The 12975-nt window shown below is 40.8% G+C and overlaps 1 protein-coding gene across 3 annotated transcripts in view; it reads right to left on the bottom strand.

Moving 5' to 3' along the window:
- The window catches only part of CD2AP (CD2 associated protein), a 77873-nt gene that overhangs the window by 56152 nt on the left and 8746 nt on the right, over positions 1–12975 (bottom strand). For all 3 annotated transcript variants that reach the window (XM_074538008.1, XM_074538010.1, XM_005485084.4), the window contains one exon: positions 117–277. In XM_074538008.1, the coding sequence (XP_074394109.1) occupies positions 117–277 (161 nt within the window). The remainder of the gene's footprint in view (positions 1–116; positions 278–12975) is intronic.

The raw sequence follows: 12975 nt of genomic DNA, 5'->3' as shown, positions 1-12975 counted from the left end.
TCCCATTATAAAAAACCATCCTGTTACAAATACAACGTCTATGTATTCCAGCTATTTCAGTAACAGTGACCCAGCCACACCACCACAGTAAAACCAAGGCAATGCAGAAAACTCACCTTCACAAAATTGTCAGGGAACATGCCCCTTCTGCCATTTAACTCCCCTTCCAGCCATCCTTCTTCTTCCAGTTTTTTCACATTCCTGATGATCTCCCCAACTCGGATTGTTAACTCATCATCGTGCACTGCATCATAGTCATATTCCACAATATAGTCCACTAAAAAGAAAAACAAAATCACACACCATGAATACAACCCAGACTGGGAAATGCAACTTGAAAGCCATGCATGTTCAAAAGGCAAACATAACAATGAATGCTAACAAGCATCTCCCTCACAGCAATGCTCATCTGTGAACTGTGACATTCCCACGTATTTTTGAGAGGGAGACACAATTGGATAGTCACCTATTAGAATAAAGTAAATTTAGGAAGAGCACACCAGGTCATATTTTTGTGGTGGTAGGTAAGTTTTTGTTCATGTCTCATGGAAGGAACTGCTGGCAATAATTTTTTTCCCCACCAAGTTCCAGCTGAAGATTTACCAATTATGAATCACTTACCACAGGGCAAGTGCTTCTGACTCAGTGCCCATTTGGGGCCAAGGATCAGACACTGTGTGTATGGTACATACTTGCAATGCTTTGTTAATCCTCATGCTTGAGCCTGCTACTATGTCTGCAAAAAACTAATTGCTCCACACACAGAATTTTTGCAGGTTTGATCCAAGAAATTCAATACAGCCAGAAGGTGTGTGATTGACAATATCATACAACTTAAATTGCAAATATGTAAAAAGAGACCCTCCTTCAGAGTCATTTGGTTTGTCTGAAGTAGAATAAGCAAATGAGCTTTACTTTTGGTACAATTAAGTTTACTCAGAGGAGGACAGCAGTGTATTCACACACTCGTCCACCTGTTGCACAAGATCCATCAGAGTTGCTCACTGGCAGCTTGAGGCTTGTTTGGCAATAAAGACTCATTTGTTCATCGAGAAATTCTGTTCATGCCTGAAATTTCCACAAACCTGCAGCAATCAAATAGTCTTCCCTCTCACTCAAATTCAGCCAAATATCCAGGCACTGCCAAATGTTAAAACACTGTCCTCAATGAAACCTCCCTGTCCTCTGCAGATCACAATGCACAAGAGCACAAGGTTAAAAGACAGAAATTCCGAAAGGTTGTGCAAGTTTTTTTCCCAGGTTAATCTATTTTATCAGTGCATAATAATACCCAACAGATAATTAAAAATGAATGAATCAAATAGGAAGAATCATTATTTCCTTGTTATTGAACTTAAGGCTGCATTAAACCAATGTGTAATTCTGATCAGTGGGCAGTTTTAATTACAAGTGCAGCTGCAGTGATTGCAATTAAGCCTTTATCCCTCTGCTGCCTATGGACAGCCAGAAAACCCTTAGTGAAAAACAGAACTACATGATGGTGCTATGAATGCAAGAGATGCTTGAATGATATGTCAGGCAAACTATTTTCTGAATGCACTCTTTAACAAAGGAACCAGTAGACATCAACATGAAGACTTAATTTTGCCAGAGTTAATTTGAAGATTTTTGAAGACTCAATTTTTAAACTTTCTTCCTTTAACAAAAAACAATCATTTTCTTTCTTATGCACAGAAGTTATCACCAGAGTTGTCTGCCTATGATATGCACTTGGAGCTTCTAGCACATCTTTCTGTACTGTAGGTACTTACCTTTGCCAAATGTACTCTTTAAGCTTGTTTCAAAGCATCATATTCCCCCATTACTGCCTGCAGCAAGCAGAGTAGTTCTGTCTTGCTTCTGCACACAATTGTCTCTTGAGTGGCTGACAAAATATTGCCAAACACACACAAAATTCTGGCAGTCATAAATCATAAAGACAACAGTCATTCATCACCTAAGAGTCTGCAAATGAAAACATCACCTTCCAACTAACTCAACTCAGACATTCTGGAAACCTATAAATGTAGAAAAATGTAAGAAATATCCATGTCACATATTTCTCTCATGATATACTGTTTTGAAGCACATTAGCAGATAGCATATCCCATAGAACAGTTTTACAAAGCTAAACATGGAAAATGGATCACAACAGTGTAAGTCATGGCAAATGCTCGCAGCAGTGACTTGAACTGCCAAACACCTGGTCCTTTTTCCACAGCAGCACTAGATAATCACACCCACACTGTGTCAACATGAACCAATTCTATTGAAAGCTTATTTATTCCCTTGGGAGAAAGTTCCTGTATTTGTGTTTGAAATGCACAGACCATTCATTTGGTCACCTTTCCAGACTACAAAACACTTACTTGGTCATGCCACTAACAAACAGAGAACCTGAAAAACCTCCCAGTCATCATCCACATGTCTTTATGTTCCAAAGACAAACAGCAGTAAACAATCATCAGCTTCTTACACTTGAAATTGAGGTGCTGAACTTCCTCCTGTATTTGTGAGTGATACCCAAAGCCACCCTTGCTCTCATGGATACATAGACAAAACAGGTATGAATTCTGTTACCTGTGTGTGGAAGGGGAAGGGACCATGGGGAATGTTAAAATAGTTTCATCCCATAGATTTTTTTTCATATGATGGCAGAGGACCAGCAAGGAGCTACACATCCCATGTCTTGCTACCATGTGGCCCTCAAGAACACTTACAAGTTTTGTTTTTCAGTATTAGCAAGTAGCACTAGTTGAATCACCCGGCGATGGGCAAGAAAACTCTGTACTGCCAAACCAGTCCAGATTAAATAAATCTCTGAAAAATACTAGAGTATTATATTTACCCAAGTAAAAACAGAGTCCAGCAATGACAGAAAATGTTTTTAAGGAATCACAACTCCTTATAATAACACTAACTAGAAATTACATTAGTTTACTGATTATACTTCTTAATGCTTGTAGTAGTTCTGAATGCTTCAGGTTCTCACTTTTAAAAGTTTTACTCAAGAACAGATACACTGCAATCAGTCAGCAGAAAGGTGGACTCCTGCAGTAAAAGCTGGTCAAAACTGTTTTTAAAAATTCTCAACTGGTAGAAGGTTGCAGAACCCCTCAGCAACACAAGCTATCAAACCCCCCTATCTTATCTCCCTTCTGCTTTTTACACTGCTTTCTCCTTTTCAAACCTCACTCAAATCAATTATCTGGAGCTTAAAGTCCATAACGATCAAGTTTCAAATGAGAAATAGTCTTAGGCTTAAGCAGGAACACTGTGAGGTTTATTGTGCTTTTCTAGCACATCCAGAAACACTAAAGTTCACCTGAGAGGGGAAGACAATTTCCTCCTGATTTTTCACAGTATCTGCATACAAGAAAGGCTGAAAGAGCTGGGAAAAGGCTCAGGGATATCTCATCGGTCAGGGTGTGGAAAAGACCAAGCAGTGCCCAATGAAAACACAAGAGGCAGCGGGACAAAATGAAAACAAACAAATGCCACTTAAACATATATAAACACACTGTCATCTGACGACAGCTTTCCAACATACTCAGGAAACCTTCCAGATGGTGTTTTTTGAAGGTTCTGACCTATTTTCAGGGGCAACTGACTGATTAAAATCAACAGAGCTACAAAAAACATATTGACTGGATATATTTGGAGGAAGATGGCTCTGTGGGAGGGGTCTGCTCAGCTCTTGCTTTTTAATAAGATGACAACCTCACTAACAAAACAGGAGTGAAATAATTAGGTTGGGCATTAGGAAGAAATTCTTCATAAAGAAAAGAGTGTGCATATATTGGAATGGCCAGCCCAGGGAGGTGTTTAAGGGAAGACTGAATGTGGCACTTAGTGGTGTGGATGGTGTTTGGTCATAGGTTGGATTCCATGATCTCACAGGTCTTTTCCAACCCGGCTGATTCTGTGATAAAACACACCAAACCCATCAAAGCCAGGCAGCAGCAGCTACAGACTAGGTCATTCCCCACAGCACACAGTGTCCTACCTAACAGCTCTGACCAAGCAGCTCCCACTGTCAGCCAAGGCAGCAACACTGCCTGCACCAGGCATTCAGCCACCGCTGGCACAGCTGGGCTCCCCACATGGCCAAACCTTACACAAGCAGCTCTTCAGTGCCAAGGCAGAGGCCAAGTCTCCCAAAAAGCATGGCCACATTATACCCATCTTCTCTGATTTTAAACAAAGGATGCCTTCAGCTATTCAGACACTTTCTGAAGTTGCCTATAAGAGGTAACCAAGTCCCTCTGGTAGCCCTGAAATAGAAATCAAAACACAGATCAAGGAAGAGTGGAAAATATATCAAAATTCTAGCATGCCTGTGTCTTCAATAGAACTAGGCACTCATCCAGCAAAGAGCACAATTTTACATACTTGGTACTTTGTTTAGGGTATTACAATGTTGTCAGAACCCAGTGACCTTTCTGTTGTAGACAAAAAAGACAGACCAGATTTAAAATAAAAGTCCATTAAAAACACACTTTAATAGCTTCTACATTTTTTAAAAAGATGGGAGAGGGATTCATCAGATAACTGAAATCCTTGTATATAATGGGAAGCCTTGCTGAAATTTGCTGCAGGCCTGGAGGGACAGGGTCCAATTGTGAAGCAGCAAGAATTGCTGCAGTGCTCCATAAAGGTCTCTTCAGGCAGGTTTCAGGCCAGTTCAAAGTCATTTATTGGAACAACAACCCTGGAAAGTTGTGTGACCTCCAGAAGTACCTTGCCAGCAGAACTGCAGTTGTGTTAGAAACTGAGGTTTTGCTTTTCCAGTTTACCAAAACAGACAGTTGCTAGATGAATAAAACAAACTTCATTAGTACTGCTATTTCCACTTGTACATTTATCACATAAAACCAGCCAAGTATAGTCTCCTATAAAACAAAGCTTAACAATTTTGTTATTATGTATGAATAGAGTTACAAAGATATTTTATTTTATCTTGTCACAGACCAAGTTTGGACTAAAGACAAAAGAACCACAGAGGACACAATCTTACACTTTTTACTACCATATTCTTCTTCACAACTCTTTCAAAATCAGGTGCTGAACTTAAGGAGAATGATCTTTCCAACTCTTTTCCCACAAAAATGCTTCTACCATTTATGAGCTATAGCAATTCCAGCTGGTTTAATATTAATATAATAGTATATGTTCAGCCACTTAAGACAGACCTTAACACTGAAAAAGTAGCTCAGGTGTTTAAACACTGAACAATGAAAACACTTCCGTAAGTGTTAAACATAAGACGTGGTTATAAGAATGTTTTCCTTCCACTTCAATACCATATAATTTCCTGTCACCCTGACCTGAGTCACTGATGACAACCCAGATGCTTAAATAGAAAGGCCTGACAGAATTCCCACTACCCTTAAAATTCTAGCTCCTGACCTCAAACTGCGAGTTTTGTCTACAAAGCTCCCCTGTAAAGACACATGCACAAGGTGAGCACCAGGGTTTGGGAACCAAAGACAAATCCATCCTGGCCAAGAGCTCCCACTGCTCTGCAGCCAAGCTCCCTCCAGGCTCTGCTTCACACTCCTGATTATAAATTCCCAGAATGACCAGTTCCCCAAAGATCCAAGTATTCCTTTGGGGTACAGATGTAGGTTTGCTCTCCCTCAGTTGGAGAGGAGTGCTTCACATGTCCCACTATCAGGGAAACCACTCTGAGCACTGGTCTTGTGCAAAAGTCCTTGCCTTCCCTTCACACCCCAATAACCATCCAACTGAGAAACACCTGAGGGACTGAACCTTGAACAGATGGAAACATTCAGTATTTCCTACTTCCCCTCTCATGGTGCCCAATAAAGTTACATCACCAACAGAGAGTGGGGAAACCCACAGAGCTGTATTTCCAAGACAGCTTAACCCAAGGACGTTGTGATCTCCTGCTTTCTTCTGTGTGCATTCAGTGGTCCCTTCCCCTGCTCTCTGCTTAAATTAGTAGTTATTTATAATACTGGGGAATCAGACAAAGAAAACAGTTCAAGAGAAAGCTTGTAATGACAACTTTCTGCAAGTTTATCTCCTTAAGACATCTCACTGCAGGGTCAGACATGGGACTGCTCCAAACCCACTTTAGATCAACCTCTACATCCCTGTTACATCCCAGATCAGGAGCACCCTGCTCAGTGAAGCTCCAAACCCCCCTCATTTGTGGTGGTTCAGTTCAGTGTGGAACAGTCTCACAAAGTAATCTGGAATTTTCACTGAAACTAAACCCAGGAACACACTTGATGCACATTAATCTTTAACAGGCATTGTGTCCATGGGACAAGATTAAAACTACAATGATATAAAAATGTCCAAAACTTGAAATCTCAATATGGTCCCTCACACGAGCAATTTCCCTCTACAGATCCACTCAACTTGCCCCTCCAGGACTTGCTGCTTTGCTCAAAGCCAGTATCTGCCATGAAATCACATCCCAACATAACACATCATTGATACAAGGCCACTGGATTCTTGTCAACTTTGATGGTAAGGATGCAGTTCCATGCTATTATGAAACTGAACAAGTGTCATTAGCTAATGGAGACCATGCAGTCCACACATATTTAACTGTACAGTCACCAGTTTTGAGCCACACCACACAGAAGAGCAGACATTTATTTCACTGGGCTGAGCCATGCAGAGCCATCACATTCAGTTCCACGTGGAGGACTTTCAAACAGTTGCATCACAAGGGCTACTGCAAGCATTGAGCAGCACCAGTGAGATGTTTCACCTTCACAGGAGCTTAGAACGAGGTCGAGTCCTCCTGTACAGCCCCTGGAGTGGCAGTGACACATGGCAGAGCCATTTCTACCTGTGCCTCCTCCCCAGGGAACCACACCAGTTGTGCCAGCTCCAGTCCAGATAAACAGCTTTATACCAAAGCAGTCACACCTCCTCCTGCTCCTGAAGCTTTGATCCCATGTGCCAGCCAAGCAAACTCTGCTGCCACAAGGAAGGGATGTGGCAGAGGAGGTTCTCTGCAGTTTAAGACAATGCTGACCTCATTTATTCAAATACTGATTTATGGCCTTATTTTAAGCAAAATGCCCAGAGCCATGAGAATTCTTTCATTAGTTTAAAATAATACAACACAATGCCAATAAAATAGAAATATTTTCATGCTGTTTTATGTACATTTTCTTTTAAACATACACAATTAATTCCCAAACAGCTGTAAGCTAATTATTCCAGTCATGGATTATTTCAAAGACAGAGAACCTAAATCTGTACAATTTATTAGTTCAGGCTGCTGGGCAAACAAAAAATCCTTTCAAGCAGGATGCCTCCAATACATACAAACACACAGTGTTGGACCCAAGCTGATTCTACATAAAACCAGCTCAGCTATGTCTCCCCAGCCTTTGGAAGCACCACAAACACCCTGCTGTCACCGAGCGGGGACTCAGCTTGGATACAACAGGATTTGCTCTGTTTAAAGTAAGTTCATGCTGAAGTGAGTATAAGCCTTCACTCTCTTCAACACACCCCATCTCAGAAGGCTCAGCAGTTCAAAACAGCATTAGATGGGTGAGGGCAGTCAGACACTGCTGCACTCAGGCTAAATTCTGCTCAACAAACCCCTTTCTGCTTCCTCAGCACATGAGCTGACCAGCCAGAACTGTTGGATATGTGATCGTTTACAAGACCTGTTAAAAACTTTGTAAGTACTCTCTAGTGCTTACACTGAGGATATTTTAAACTGCTATAAAGATAGCTTTCAGGAAAAAAAAATAAGTCAGAATAAACACACACCACAGAGAAAACCAGCAACAACAAGCAAACCAAAAAATGGCAACACCGCAACTTTGAAACTCACTATCTCCTATCTCATGTGAGTCTTTGCTTCCCCACACTTGAGCACCAACAGCCCTGCCACTGTCAGCTTCCCACGTTAAGCCCTTTGAGCTTAAAGGGAAAAAAACCACCACTGCAAGAGAGGAAGGAACAAGGTGGCACAAAAGCACTTCTGCTACTTCCTATTTGGTCTCACTACATTTTCTCCTTTCTAGCGATAACTACTTTATTGCATCCTTTCAGTTTATACTTTTTCCCAAGGTCTGTACTGACAGGACTAGAGGCACTCATCTTAAACTGACAGAGGGGAAATTCAGATTAGACCTCAGGAAGGAACCCCTGCTGCTGAGGGTGGTGAGACAGCACCAGGAGCTGGCTGGGGATTGTACTGTCTGAGAGTTTGTGATTTGGATGTCAGTGGCATTGCAGTGAGAAGGTACTTTTGGGAGAAGTGTTTAGTGGCTGAGACTAATTTAGTTTGGCCAACTTTTGCAGAATTTCCTGTCAGCTGTAAAGGTAAAATCAAAAGTGTAAGTAAGAAACTTCAGTGAGGTATATGAGAGATCTCATGGATTATAAGAAATCTGACAAAGTTACAGGATGTCTCTGAAAAGAACATGCTAATGGCAGGGATTTGTTAATTTATTTGTATGTTTTATAACAAAAAACATCATAAAATACATTTGTGTCTGAATCACAGGATAGCTTGGATGACCTTTAAAGAACATCCATGGGCAGGGACACCGGACACCAGACCTGGTTGCTGCAAGCCCCACCCAGCCTGGCCTTGAACACTTCCAGGGATGAAACATCTGCAGCTTCTCTGAGCAGTCTGTGCCAGTGTCTCAAGTCTGTGACAAGGCAACTTTATTCAAAGTTTCTTTTTCCTTTTCTTTCTGTCCACCCTGCAGTATCTGCTAATTTTCCTTACTTATTTTGTAACTTGCTGTGTGCTGCGTTACCCAGTTCCAGCTTTTTGCTTAAAGCAACAATTCCTTTACATCCATAGCTTGCCTAAAAAAAGGAAAATAAAAACAAAAATAGCAGTCTACCCTTGAGACAGTCTAAAGCCAGGAGACTTGGACTGTCAGCACAGAACTCGTCCATCTGGAAGCCGCCCTGGATCCGCCTGGCATTTTTAGATTGGGTAAGGCACTGGTGCATTCTCCAAGATATGACTCACCATGCATTTTTAATAAAAAGTTTGTGTTGAATTTTACAGCTCAGTAAGAATGCCTGGAATAATTAGGAAAATGAACAGTTGAAAACAGTTTAAAATGTAGGCTTTTCCTCTCAAATTATTTTAACTAATGAGAAACTCATTGCATTCTAACAGCAACCACCTCAAACATCAGTTTCTTGTGCCGGCTCGGGTGCAATTAGCAAGAGACTTTGGGAAGGAAACTGAACAGTATAGCAGAAACCCTGCCCAGCAGCCTGCTCTGAAAGACACAAACCACATATGCCTCATTTTCGCACTCCAGGCTCCTGTAATCTTCTGGAGTGCATTATAGTGCTTAACACTATATAAGATAAAACACAACTGGAAATTGAACGTTTGTCAATTTTCACTTACCTAAAGCAAATTGTCTTCACACATACTGTCATAATTTTACAAATGTGCTGTAGATGATGATAAGTCACCACTGACAACCACATGGGAAGAAAAAGGTTTTAGGGATACCTCACTCCAGATTTATCAACTCTAGAAGTACCCCATCATGTCTCCTCCTACATTATCAGAAATACTTGTCTTAAACTCAGTCATATATTTAATAAATGTTACAATTGTGGATTTAATTTAACCCCCACTTCTATGAGCAGCATTGCTGGCTCTTCCCTTTACAGCACAAGACATGAAATGGGAAGTATTAGAATAAAACCTCAACTACCTCCAAGTATTTAATACTTTATAAGGATAGCGGAGGTCAAAATATTTTGCCTGGGAAGTGACATGAAGCAGAAAGTGATGGTTTGTGCTGCAAGTCATTTCCTTCAGTCAGAGCAAGAAACCAGCCCAGAAATGAGAGGTGACACCTGCAGGAAAGGCAGCAAATATCTCCACGAGCGGAAGTGAAAAAATGCTACTAATTCACATTGCAGAGAAGACCAGAGATCTTTGAGGGCATAGGGGAACATATTTAAAAAAAACACACCACATTTTCTGAAGCCATGACTCAGACATTGTTCCATATATAGATTTATGCCTCTTCCTCTGTTCCTTCCTTAAGTTAATTTTGTAACATCTATTTGGCAAAACATTCAAGGTGAGTCACAAAACACCAAATTACAAGTTCTGCTAAAACAAAGCCATGCCAAAAAGCACTGAAGAACAAAAGAATCATATCTCATCTATATTTTGTTCAAATCCAAAGCACCAAATAAGTGGTGAAAGTACCTTAAGGTCAACATCGTATTTATTCGTGTTCCTTTAAAGCCTTCACTAGGTAATTAGCTCACAAAAATAAGTGTGAAACTTGCTTATCTGAGAACTCTTTGAACAAAGTCATTCCCCTGAAAAATAAAAAATTGTATTTGAAGTTTCCTTTCTTCTGTCAGGACTCCACACTACTATAAAAGCTTGAGCTTCTGCTGCAGACTTTTTTTTTCCAGGAGTCTCCTAGCCAAAAAGGACATCACGATCATAGCTCCAGGTTATGAATTCAAGAGTTATGAAAACAAGAAAATCTCTGAAAGCCTTTTGGGTTTAAATGAAAACTCCTTTTATGCTCTGAAGAAATGCAGAAATGCTTTGACAGACAGCCTACAATTTGGCACATCTCTAATTCTGAATGATAATTAGTACTTGTGCAAACATGGCAAGAATCTGGCTTTGAAATAAATTTACAGGAACTTAAAAGCATTATTTGGAGCATGCACAAAGTGTTCCCTTCATCTGTAAAAACAGACATGATGCAAGAGTCTGAATGGTTCCAGATTGGAATTTTGCAAAAACCACAAAATATGCTTAGCATTACAACAGGAACAAGTGTTTGTATCTGACTCCATGCTGTCAGGGCATCCTAATTGTGACATGAAGTTCATTTACTTTTTATTGTGGACATTTTAGTCAAGACAATAAACTGAATATCTGACAGAAAAGCACAGAAAGAAATCTCTAGGAAATGGATTTCACAAAAGCCAGTCAAAACAGCAAATGCTCAAGGGCACCCTACAATCTCAATCAGTCAGTTTTAAAGGAGGCAAAATTGTTTCATTAGGTCAATTTATGTTCCAAAAGTTCAGAGAGCAAGTCCTTCAAATATCTATTTCCACGTGTATTTAGAAGGATTTAAGTAATTCTTGTTAAGATCATTATTTCATTCTGCAACGCTTCCAATCACAAGAAAATAGGGTTTGAAAAGACCTCTCGAGTTTACTTATTCCAAACTGGTCAGAACAAGGTTAATCCCAAAATCAAATGAGGTTGTTCAAGGCTTTGTCCAGCTGTATTTTAGAAGCCTTGAAAAGATAGAGATAACACAGCTACCACAAGCACCTTTTCTGATACTGAATTCTCTTAATAATTTTTCCACATTATATTCAGTGGGAATTACCTCTGTCCTAACTTGCAGGCATTGGTTCATAATTTTTCACCGTGCCTCCAAGGAGAGCAGGCTGTTCTCTCCAGGCTGCACCTACTCCTTGCACACCACACCATCAGCCTCCCAGCCACCCTCAACTCTCCAGTTCAGTGGCATTCCCTCTGCATGTGAAGGAAGGGAGGAGCAAAGCTGCACACAGTATTTTAGAGCCTGCCTATGAGTGCCAGGGAGTAGGGAACAACCACTTCCCCAGACCTGCTGGCTACTGTCCTGCCCGTGCCCCCTGGCAGAGAGTAAGGTAGCTCATTATTACTGCAGCACACCAATCATCCCCACGCCATGCACTGGGGAGTTTTTTTAGGTACCTGGTCATAATCTTGAGCATTTGAAGAAATCAGTGTTATGTGAGCATCCCTACCTGCCCATCCTCCTGCTTCACTCCCAACAGTTCTTCCCTTGTACATCCATTTAGCTGAAACGTGCCAGAAGAGCAGCATCTCTAAAAGTAAGAGCTGTATATTTTTTATTTTTAGGTTTTTTTTGTAGAGTCAGCACTGAAGCACTCAAATCTCAGTCCTTCCAAAGAAAAGACTTCAGGACTGCCCCAACACTTACCCTTCTACCTGATGGTTGGCTGATCACCAAATATGCAGCTTGGAAGCAACTACAGCATGTTAACAGAATTAATTGATAGTAACACCACCATTGGTATTTGAAGAATTTGAGAAGGGATCAGAGGCCTTACAGGAGTTCATGAAAAGCAGTCTGGGATAGCAGAAAAGCAAGGGATAGCAGTTGCTGCCATCAGGAGACAAAGCACCTGAGGCAAGTTCACAGAAAGCCAACCCTCCCCTCCACTGCTCTCAACACAGTCACTTGAAGGAGTAGTTTGGATTTCAGAAACACAAAGGAAATAGTCTTGGTTGTTCCCACATATTCACAAGTACAGGCATAATCCTGGGAATCCAGCTACATACACAAAATAAAAAAAAAATGTGAAATCAAGAGAGAAGAGTCAACAATACAACCTTGGCTTTTTCAAACACCAAGGTCAGGATTTACCACTTCAGTCACTGCTCAGAACTGAAAAACCAGGATACAGCAGTGAACAGCAGGATCCAGCAGCTCTGTGTTGATGGGAAATCAGTCCAGTCTCCTTGCTGCATGGAGATGGCAGGCTGTGCCTCATTGTACTGACAGCATGTCTCCTGTTTATAAACAGCTTTATTTCATCTGCTGTTCATCCAGCCTGAGGCTTTCTGTTACTGGTTATCTACCAGGGCAGGTTTTCTCCTACAGCCTACACATTAGAAGCTATTTACTTTACAATCCATACATGTACCTTATAGTTCTCTCTCAGTAAGGATGAAGTGCTAAGACTGAAGAGCAAACTCTTCCCACAGAATAAGCATCTAGTAAGGTGATGAACACATGAAAACAAGAGGAAGCAATTTTATATACACTCTTAATTGTGCTTTTACTTGACAACACCTCACAGTTAATTTTTTTATATTCATTTCTATAGCACACAAAGATTTAAAAATGCCTTCAAGCTCTCCTCAAGCTGCGAAGGATCTCAACTGAGATAGTTTCCACTTCCCCTACTTCCTGACTCCAC

Source organism: Zonotrichia albicollis, chromosome 3 (assembly GCF_047830755.1).
Source record: "Zonotrichia albicollis isolate bZonAlb1 chromosome 3, bZonAlb1.hap1, whole genome shotgun sequence".
Taxonomy (NCBI): Eukaryota; Metazoa; Chordata; class Aves; order Passeriformes; family Passerellidae; genus Zonotrichia; species Zonotrichia albicollis.
The sequence above is the reverse complement of the archived record's forward strand: the minus strand, read 5'-3'. Positions and strand labels throughout refer to the sequence as shown.